Below are 10815 nucleotides of genomic sequence, written 5' to 3' on the forward strand. Positions count from 1 at the left end.
TGTCTCAAAAAAAAAATCAGCTCTTTGGAATTTTCACAAATGTTTTCAGTGTATATTTATCATGTCCAGTCCTTGCCTCCTTTCCTCTAAGTCCTCCTGAGACTGCGGAGTCAGATAACAATTGTATTGTATTGTATTGGCAATGTTTTTACTGTTAACGTAGTTTCCTAAAGACAATGTCTATTTCATGAAGCATTAAAAATTATATTTCTGATTCTGATACATTAATTAGTTGCGAAGTTTTATATTTTGTTATTAGCAACTTGACTTTTATTACATTTCTGTGAAATAAATTGTGACTTTACTGAAGTAAACTAACTTTATTTGCAAAATTAATATCTATTGTTTGATATATTTCATCGGGGCTTCCTGATTTTCTTGATATATATTTTACTCAATGAACAAAATATAAAGAGGCTTTTTAGATATAGATATTTCTAAAGATAATGCTTTTATTTTTTAAAAAGAGATTCATTATACCCACTCATGGATTCAAAAGATATACAATTAAAAGAACCATCTCAGCAATGGACTCTTGTGGAACATTTCCAAAACAGTCAGGGTAGATGTGTACTTAGCAATCTTCCCCAGTTATCTGACACTTCAATTCTCTAAGATAAAATAGAATGTGATATGTTTCATTGTATATGCAGTTGGAAAGGTTAAACATTGCCAACAATTTATAATGTTTGCCCTGTGATTTTAAGAATGAAAGATGTTCCCATGCAGGAAATTCTTCCTTCATCTCAGCTGTAGGATAGACCTAAAAATCAAAATGAAAATCGGTTACTTGTTTATTATATTATTTTGTTCCTTTCTTCTTATTTCTTCTGTGTCCAATAAAGGAATGCATTCAAAAATATGATGCTTGCATCAAAGTTATGGGTTTCAATTTATATAAACCAAGAGACTCTCAAGCAGTTAGACTTCTAGAATCTGTGGGAAAGATTTGTGGGTATTTCTAATCACAGAGGAAGTAAGCCTTTTCAGGAGAGGAAATGTAGAAAATCTCTATTTGATTCTAGGCCAATAGTAAGAGCTCATATCAGTTACTCACTCAGGAAATTCTTACAGGTTCTTTCATATGTACTTCACAGAAGCTGATATGTGTCACTATTCTATGTATGAAAATAGCACATGTGATAAGTATCAGATAGTGATTTAATATGCAGACTCAAGGGATGACTACGATCAAAGGACCAGAGCTCTTTTTATCTAACTAGTATAGGTGTCCTCTAAGTGTTTAAGAGGAACAGCTATGTTTCATTCAGGTCCTCAGTGTGGGAAGAGATGAGAAGCATCTGAAAATGTTGGAGGTGCCAGCAACCTATTAGAGCAGTGATTCTGAAACTTTCTAATCCTGTGACCCTTTAATATAGTTCTTCATGATGTGGTGAACTCCAACCACAAAGTTATCTTCATTGTTTCTTAATAACTCTAATTTTAACAATTTCAGTAATTATCATATAAATATCTAATATGCAGATGTCTGTTATATGACCCCTCTGAAAGGGTCTTTTGACCCCAAAAGGAGTCATGATTCACAGGTTGAAAAACACTCTTTTATTGGAAGATTGTGACCAAGATCAGATATCTAAGTTTCACTCTGCAAAGATGAAGTATTTCAGAATTCCTTCATTGTTGTTGTTGCTAATTTACACATACAACTTCTTTTAAAAATAAGAATAACTAATGGGAAATGCTCACCTTGGTGAGTATCCACCTAAGGTCTTCCAGGAGTTTTCTCTTGTTCTCTTCGATCTGCCTGACTTTTGAAAGGATAGTTTCAGGGACGTCTTGCATCACATTCAGTTCAATTACTACATGGTATAGAGGGCCAATCCAGGCACCCACATAGTTGATCAAAGTTTTTAAATATTTTTCAGTCTAAGAAAACAATAGAAACATTTCATTAAATAATTTGAGTATAGCAGGTTTGTTACCTCTAATGTTCATGTAAAGATGCTGAAGTGAAACATGTTTTTACTATGTGTATAAGACACATGTATAGATGTTACACAGTTTGGAAGTATAACATTTAAACAACTGGTATAATTTCTACAAAATTACACAAATTGTGGGGCTTGTCAATTAGCATTTCTGTGAGTTTATGTCATATTTTGTTCTACTTATGCAATTAAAAGAGCTTTCTTGCCAGTGAGATCTTTATTATTTGGTTATTTGTTTATCAATGTGTAAAATCGGTCTTCCTGGTACTCAATAGGAATAAATATTGACTCATGATAGATAGAGGCAGGTGTAAGTGGATAAAATAATTTTCATTAAGGGATTCATGTACACCACTTATAGGGAAAGAACTATATCACATCTGAAAATTATATGTAGACCTTTTCATCATGAATTTGATCATTGTTGCATCCTAAGGAACATAAACTCTTATTTCACAGGACTGCTCTGCTCATCCAGTTTTCAGGTAGGGCATAGAGAATAACAGGACCATGAAGTGATAGATAAAAATAGAAATGGAACCAGGACAGAATTGAAAATCAAGAAGGAGACAGTATTTAGTAATGTAGAATGCCACTATACAGAATCCATTAGAAACATATAATAAATACAGCCACGTTGTTCTCAGTGATGGAGGAGTGAGTATATAAACATAGATAATCAAGTTAGCCAAACAAATCCTAAAAATATAGTAAGAATAATTTTAGTGGCAGGTCATTCCTAAAACACTATTCTGTAAATGGTGTATTTAAGCATTACTACACTGTTATTGGGTATTTGATTTTTTTATATAATTTAAAAATTCTATATTGTGTTTATTGCCTATACTTTGTCTTCATTTTTTTTCTGTATGCATGTTTATTGTATCTATCATAATGCCTGTAATAAGTCACAGTACCACAAACCCAACAACCTGTTTCTGGAGTTCTGTGAAAAACCAATGAAGGAAACTCACTTCAGCATCTGCATGCTCAGTTCCCCTATCAGGGGGGTTTGAGAGAGTAGAATGGCAATAAGTTCCAGCTCTGGCAACAGTCTCATCACGCCTAATGAGATTTGAGTTCTACAAATAAAACAAAATAACAGAGTTTAGAAATAATAAATAACTACATGACCAGAATATTGATGCATTTTAGAGTATTTGTAAATTTTAATAATAAGTAGTTCATAAAATACAGATATTAAGAATTAAGAAACTGCCTGTCATGTAATTCTGTGTCTACTCATTGTACCTGCAATTTAACTTGGCTTTTTATTAACTTTTGAATATTTAACACTTCCCTCTCTTACTCTCTTCTTTACTTGCAAAAGTTACTCTATGGAAGGCAAACACTGAAAGGAGTAAATTATGAAAAACTAAGTAATTTAATTATCATCATTGTTTAGCATTTCAGCACAAAGATATTCAGCATATATACTAATCTTATTTTTAATCAATAAGTACTGTTATTTTCTTACCTCGAACACAGATAAATTTATTAATTTGACACTAAAGAATATAACTAGGCATGTTTATATAAGTTTTAGAATGAAATTGTGTGCAATTTGATTTACAAAATAAGCTATTTTACAGTAAATTCTATATAAGTTCAACATCAACAAAATATAAAAATATTAATTAATGCTATATATTAAACATTGTATGATTAATGAAATATTTAATTGACTACCTACTTTAGAATATCTTATTTGTTTCAAATAGTTAATTCGTGAAAAGTTAATGTGTGTAAGGGAATGCGAGAGCAGGGAGGTTAGAGTAGGAGGGTAGGTAGTGTTATATCCTCATAGAAGCAGGAGGAGTGGGGGCAGGATAGGGGCTTTCTGGGGGGAGGGTCAGGAAAGGGGATAATACTTGAAAGGTAAATACATAAAATATCTAATAGAAAAAGAAGTTGAAAAGCTGTCAGTTAAGAACAGGAAATACAAATGCTGTATAATACTTTCTCATATAAAGTCTTATCTTGACATGTGAGTATTACTGGGAAGCAGTCGGAAATAAGTGAGGTACTTACAAAAATCAAAAATTGTCCAGATGAGAATTGGTTGTGATACTGACTCATGTTAAGGGGAGAAAAATAACATCTAGTTAATAAAATTATGACCACATATTTATTTCAAACAGAGACACATCCATTTGATGACCGTATTATTGAAAGTTTGCCTGCTTCTATAATTTCTTTTTCTTCTGACTTTAATAAATGAAAATCACCATGAAAGGAATGTATACACTTCTATTCATGCCCTGATATTGGACAAACTTATCACTGAAAACCTTTACACCACAATTTATGGTATTTATGGGTTTCTTGATAGATTCTTTTCTTTCTTTCTTTGCTTCTTTCTTTCTTTCTTTCTTTCTTTCTTTCTTTCTTTCTTTCTTTCTTTCTTTCTTTCTTTCTTTCTTTCCTTCCTTCCTTCCTTCCTTCTTTCTTTCTTTCTTTCTTTCTTTCTTTCTTTCTTTCTTTCTTTCTTTCTTACTTACATGTTTTATTTTATCTCTGTTACAAATGTATAGTTCACTATAATGCATATCTTCTATAATGCAAACCTGCAGTGTGCTAAAAGAACATGACCAATAGAAATTCATGAATCTGAATGCAACAATAAGAAATGATAGTTATTCCAAAGTCACACTTTAAAAGTTACTACCATAGTTTAGTTGTTTTTATTTTTAATAAAGTAAAGAAAATATACTAATAGCATTAGATTTTATGAAATTTCATGACAGTATCCAATTGACTATGTCCCTGTTTCAGTAGTTGGGGCATTTTTACCTGTGAAGGTCTATTTTCTGATATTTGAGTCATGATGTCATGTGTCTCAGTTTCTAGTGCAGTTCAAGTATTAGTATAGAGGTTGAGGTACTTACAAGCTCTACATAGAATTGGTCAGCAAGTGTACGAAGGGTTCCAGCTGTCTGCATGGCACTGTTAAATGTTTCCACGAGAGGGTTCCAGCAGCCGCTCTTTTGTGCCATACATGCAGGAATTGCTGAAGCTTTCTCCCACAGCAGCAAGTTTGATACCACCAGCAGCAGGAGTGCACCTGCTACATAGAAACAAAACCATAAAAAGGTGGTATATTATTCTGAGTTATCCTAGGCCCAATTGGTTCAGGAAATTTGTATCTCGCCAAAGGTTGTTTGATTGTTTGTTTGGTTGGTTTGTTTTTTTCTGCATGACTTGGTATTCAATACCTGGAATGGCATATAGAGTCACATTAAGTACTTAAGGAAGTAATTGAATTCTTCTGAACAGTAGTTTGAGAAGCAGGTGTTTTCACATTTTTCTATTGTTTCAGAAATGCTTCTGAATTTTACAAATGTCTGAACTTAAGCTTAATTCTGTACTTGTATTTTAAGTCATGTTTAGATGGTTTAGTGTCTTCAGAATTTAAGCTCATTTTATGATGCCCATTTGGAAAATACGTAATTTTTAAAGGTCAGTCTGATGTCAAACTTTTGGACCCTGATGGGACAGGGATAGCACAGTTTAACTCTTTGTTTTCTCTACATATTTGACAATAAATAAAACCATAAAGATCACTAACAGCAAGAATAGATGTTGTCCAATATATGATATCAGCTTAGAACTGATAACTTATGGTAAATCTCCATCAGAGATTTTTTTTCATCAAAATCTTCAGATTATTCTCTTTAAAGTTGATCTGCCCAATAATTTGGTCAGTAGATTAGATTCCCTTAATGTAATCTGAATATATTTATAATGGAAAAGGTTTACATGTTCAAGTCATTTTTCTAATGTCTTTTTTTTTTAGAAATGGAGACTTTAATGTACACATTCATCTAACATAAACCAATAATTTAAAAGAAATGCATTTTGAATATGAAAGAAGTGTATTGACATGTTTACATTTGTGTTAATGATAATTTAACCAAATTACAACAGTTAATTTCTTGACATTGAACTTAAGGTGACTAAGGGCTCATTTTTTTTCTTTTTTCTTTTTTTTTTATTACGGATTTTCCTCAATTACATTTCCAATGCTCTCCCAAAAGTCCCCCACACCCTCCCCCCCCCGACTCCCCTACCCACCCATTTCCATTTTTTGGCCATGGCATTCCCCTATACTGGGACATCTAAAATTTGCCTGTCCAATGGGCCTCTCTTTCCAATGATGGCCAACTAGGCCATCTTTTGATACATATGCAGCTAGAGTCAAGAGCTCCGGGGTACTGGTTAGTTCATATTGTTGTTCCACCTATAGGGTTGCAGATCCCTTTAGCTCCTTGGGTACTTTCTCTAGCTTCTCCATTGGGGGCCCTGTGATCCATCCAATAGTTGACTGTGAGCATCCACTTCTATGTTTGCTAGGCCCCGGCCTAGTCTCACAAGAGACAGCTATATCACGGTCCTTGCAACAAAGGCTTGTTATTAATGGTTAATGTACGAGTCAGAATACCAACCATCAGTACTTTTTTTTCTGACAATCAATAAAAATTCTGTTTCTTCTGCCTTGAGATAAGATTAATTCAATCCTCTGATTTTATACCCTAATATTTTCCAATTTCTAAAATTCCAAACATTGTCTCTTTGCGATGCACTGTTTGTTCTGGAAGGTTTCCTATGCATTGGAAGCTGCTTAATAATTTCCATTAGTTCTACTCATTTGATACCAGGAACACTTTCATCTTTCTTCTCCTTCATCAAGAGAGAAGATAACACAGACTCTCTTTGCATACTGCAACAAGCCTCAAGTTAGAGAATCATGAGAACGACTGATGCAATTGTCTCTTGTACCCTTGTACAATTTCTTTCAAGAAAAATAATTTTAAAAGATAATAAAAACCCTACGCAACAAGTCTACTCCTGATAATCTATAAACAAATATCTATTCAAACCTGATAGAACATCAAAGTTTCTAAAGGAAGAATTACATTGGACCAAACTCATAGAACTACTGAACTGAATATGTTTTACTAAGAGAGACACAAAAGGGTAATTTACTTACAGAAGTGAGGTTGACTCAGTGGCAGCACCATCACTGAGGAGATCCTAAGCAGAATTTCTGTCTCTGGAGATCTGCTTCACTTGAGTCATACATTCAGTTAGTTTCTTGCTCCTATATATTCTAGCAGATATCTCCAAGGCATGCACAGCCATGTGACAGCAAGAAGTCACGTAGAAAAACATTCATTGGTGACACATGTCTTTCTTGCTCCAGGGAATGTTAACCATTTTATTACAACATACTTATATGTGTCTGGATGATTTCTCTTTGCTTGGTCCTACATGTTGATTCTCGTGCAAATTATTTTTGAAATCTCTGAAGCCATTCTCAGCTGCCTAATCACAGATGATCATATCAGACCATGAGGAAATTGGCACTCATGATTACTTCTCCTTCCTTAGAACCATACATTCTTTGTTTTATCTTTTTTTAATCTTCATGTACAGAGAGCAAGTCTTTATTGGATATTTGACTACCATGTCAAAGCATTAGAAAATTATCCATAGTGTTATTAGAAATCTTTGCCAGTAATCACTGACTACTCTAAAGAGTGTTTCTCTAGAACTATGCTGACAATAATTATAATCTGTGTGCTTAAATTAATTAGGTATTTAGAAGTCAGTCTGAAATAAGTCAGATATATGTAACACAAAACCTCCATCAACTTCTCTCCAGGCAGTATAATCTCTCAAGAATTATTGCACACTCTTTTAAAATAACAAATAGAGTTCTTTTCTTGCAATTGCCCTTAATTACCAGCAGCAATTGTGGCATGATTGTCCTAATGATTAGTTTATACATTTGCGTCTAGTATTAGCATTGGTGAAACTTCTCCAAAACCAATTCCAAAGTGGCTTCCAGACTCTGGAATCTGCTCAGCATTGGTGGATCTTCTAACTCAATGCCAACAAAATGTCCTCATATTGTTGAAATAGAGTACTTGCTGCCAAAAATTTTGGCAAATCTGTTAGGTCTAATATTCATTTGAAAGGTCATACAGCTACAAGAATGGCATGAGGAATTTCAGAAGCCTGGCTGTACAATATCTCTTGAGAAGTAATATCTGATCTTCTGGTCACCCTCATCTCAGAGATTTAATTCAATAAACATATGGTTCTCAGGAGCCCTGTGGATTAGCAAAATGAATAGAAATATACAACCAATATGTTGGGAGGTAGGAAGGACCCTCTAGAATGTACCAGAGACCTGGGAAGTGAGAAACTCTCAGGACTCAAAGGGAGGGACCTTAGATGATATGTCCAAGAGTAGGTAGAGAGAACTTGTAGAGTCCACCGTCATTAGAAAGACATGGCATCAAATGGAAGGATGGGGTTTCCATCCAACAGTCAAAACTCTGATCCATAATTGTTCCTATCTAAATAATCTGCAGGGATAAAAATGGAGAAGAGACTGAGGAAAAGTATGTCCAGGGACTGGCCCAACTAGGGATCCATCTCAAGGGGAGGCTATGAGACCTGATACTATTACTGATGTTGTAGAGTGCTTACAGAAAGGAAACTTGCATGGTTGCCTCTGAGAGGCCAAACGAGCAGTTGAAAGAATCAGATGCAGATACTTACACCCACTCAACGGACTGAAGTCAAGGACCCTTGTGGTTGAATTAGGGAATGACTGGAAGAAGCTGATTAGAAGGATAATTCCATAGGAAGACCAGCACTGTCAACTATCCCAGAGCCCTGAGATCTCTCAGACATCGAGACATCAACCAGGCAGCATACACTATCTTTTACAAGACCCTCTACCCATATACAGCACAGGAATGCCTGATCTGGCCTCAGTGAGAGAAGATTTGCCAAACTCTCAAGAGACTTGTGGCCCCATAGAGTGGGAAGGCATGGAGGGGTTTAGGGGTGGGTATAGAGGAGTGGAGACATCCTCTTGGAGATGAAGGTTGGGAGAAGGAACAGGATGAGGAACTGTGGGAGGGTGGACCATGAAGGGTTAATGACTGGAATATAAAAAAATAAATTAAAGTAATAAAAAAATCAAACAAAACAAACAAACCAAGCAAAAGAAACATGGTTCTCAGGAGTTCCTTTCCTACATGTATGTATACTCTCAAAGATTCCTTTTTGTTTCTTTTTTATTGAGTTATTTTATCTACATTCCAAATAGTACTCCCATTCCCAGTCCCTCCCCCCTTACCAATTTCATCATTTCATTTCCTATTCTCTTTGCTTGTGAGAGGCTGCTCACTGACCCAACCACTCTATCTACCTGCTTCAGTCATCAAATTTCTACAGGTTTAAGCATATTCTCTCCCACTCAATCCAAAGAAGGCACTCCTTTGCTACATATGAGCTAGGTGCCCTTGTCCAGCCCATGTTTGATATTTTGTAGGTGCTTAGTCTATGGGAGCTCAGAAGGGTCTGGGTTAGTTGAAATTGACTTGATGATTCTGCATCCACCTGGACATTAGTCGCACATTAGCAAAGGTGGTAGACATCATGAGCAAGCCTTGTGGTTATATGAGTTGTTTAGCCCAAAGCATAAGACTGTGTAGAGTAGCACAGATGGGATCATCTTCTTTTGCAAGCTTATACTCTAAAGACAGTCGTCTGTACTGCTTAGGTTGCTTCACTTTAAACTGACATATGATCAGAAAGAACTGGCATTTTGCTAAGGGCCAAGCAGCAGGGCCCATTCAGATCGACCAAATCTGTTGTCCCTTAAGAAGTCTTCCAACTTTTGACAGTCTCTTGCTCAGTCTTATGCTATCTAGTTATTTATCTATCAACAGTGTTTAAGGAAAGGACGCTAGCTTTGGTTAGTAATCTCTTCCCCACAAACTCTCTTAGTCTCAACAACAAAAATTTCATCTTAATTTTTTTTTTTGGCAGAACACTACAAACTTGGTATACAGCCTGCATCTCTTGTGCATGTTCACACCAAAGATTCCTATCTACATTAGAGAATTGTATACAAAGTACTCTATGAGGGAGATTTAAGTGACGATGCCCAGGACAAACTGTATCATTTTTATATTCCTTGATCTATCTTTTCATTCTTACACTGTTGGATTTTCCCCTAGTGGTTTTGGATAGCCATGAATTCTAGTCTACTTGGCAAATTGATGTGGACAGTTCGGTGAAGAGTCCTTTGAGATGTCCTCGGGTCCTCTGTAATGTCATGTCACTTCTTTCAACAGAATCCCTTTTACTACAAGTGTAATTTTAAGCTGAATCATAACTTGCAAGAAAATAATATACAAACATTGTAGTCACAGTTTTGGAGTCACCTCTTCTAACAAAGTGAATGTGTTTTCCAGAAATGCAGAAGTTGAGATTAAAACTACCTGATTAAAGTGAAAGAAGGGGTTACTCCTGACATGCCTAAATAGATATCTTCTACTTGATTCTTAATTTAGTCAAAATGATGATATTTTCATCAAAATTACCTGACTATAATTATTCTAGTGGAAAGTTGGATTCTCTTCTCAACTTTTTATCTTCTGAAATACTCCTGTATGTTTGGATTCTTATTTGTTTTTCTAGATTTGTGTATTATTTTCTGCTATGTATTTCCATTCCAGATTTTGTAAACTTTATAATGTACCTTAAAAAACATATGTACCTGTCCCTGTGCTCCTTCTCTGTCTCTGTCTCTCTCTCCTACACACAGGTGTACAAACATACATACATATGTATGTATATACATATACACACAACCATATTAACACACAGTGAGAAATGTAAATAATCTCTAAGTGTATCCCACATTCACACTGAAAACAGAAATTTAACCTATGCTAAAATTTAAAGAAGAAATCTTTACAATTAGATATAACTCTCATATTCCCCCATTTACAGGTCAGCACAGGCTGTTGTTAATGCCACTGTACTGGTGAGAAAATTT

The 10815-nt window shown here is 34.9% G+C and overlaps 1 protein-coding gene across 2 annotated transcripts; it reads right to left on the minus strand.

Annotated features, from left to right (window-relative positions):
• Positions 1–418: 418 nt before the first annotated feature.
• On the minus strand, positions 419–7030 carry Prl8a9 (prolactin family8, subfamily a, member 9). Of its 2 annotated transcripts, none has more exons than NM_001316721.1 (6): positions 6940–7030; positions 4838–5013; positions 3981–4019; positions 2924–3031; positions 1708–1887; positions 419–763 (listed from the first exon to the last, which is right to left on the minus strand). In NM_001316721.1, exons 1-6 carry the CDS (start codon positions 6968–6970, stop codon positions 575–577), a joined length of 723 nt encoding a protein of 240 aa, NP_001303650.1. In that variant the 5' UTR covers positions 6971–7030; the 3' UTR covers positions 419–574. The 2 variants fall into 2 exon arrangements, with proteins under 2 accessions (NP_001303650.1, NP_075821.1); NM_023332.4 differs by having other exon boundaries at positions 4838–5016.
• Positions 7031–10815: the final 3785 nt, after the last annotated feature.

The sequence above is a fragment of the Mus musculus genome, chromosome 13, assembly GCF_000001635.26.
Source record: "Mus musculus strain C57BL/6J chromosome 13, GRCm38.p6 C57BL/6J".
NCBI classification, from domain to species: domain Eukaryota; kingdom Metazoa; phylum Chordata; class Mammalia; order Rodentia; family Muridae; genus Mus; species Mus musculus.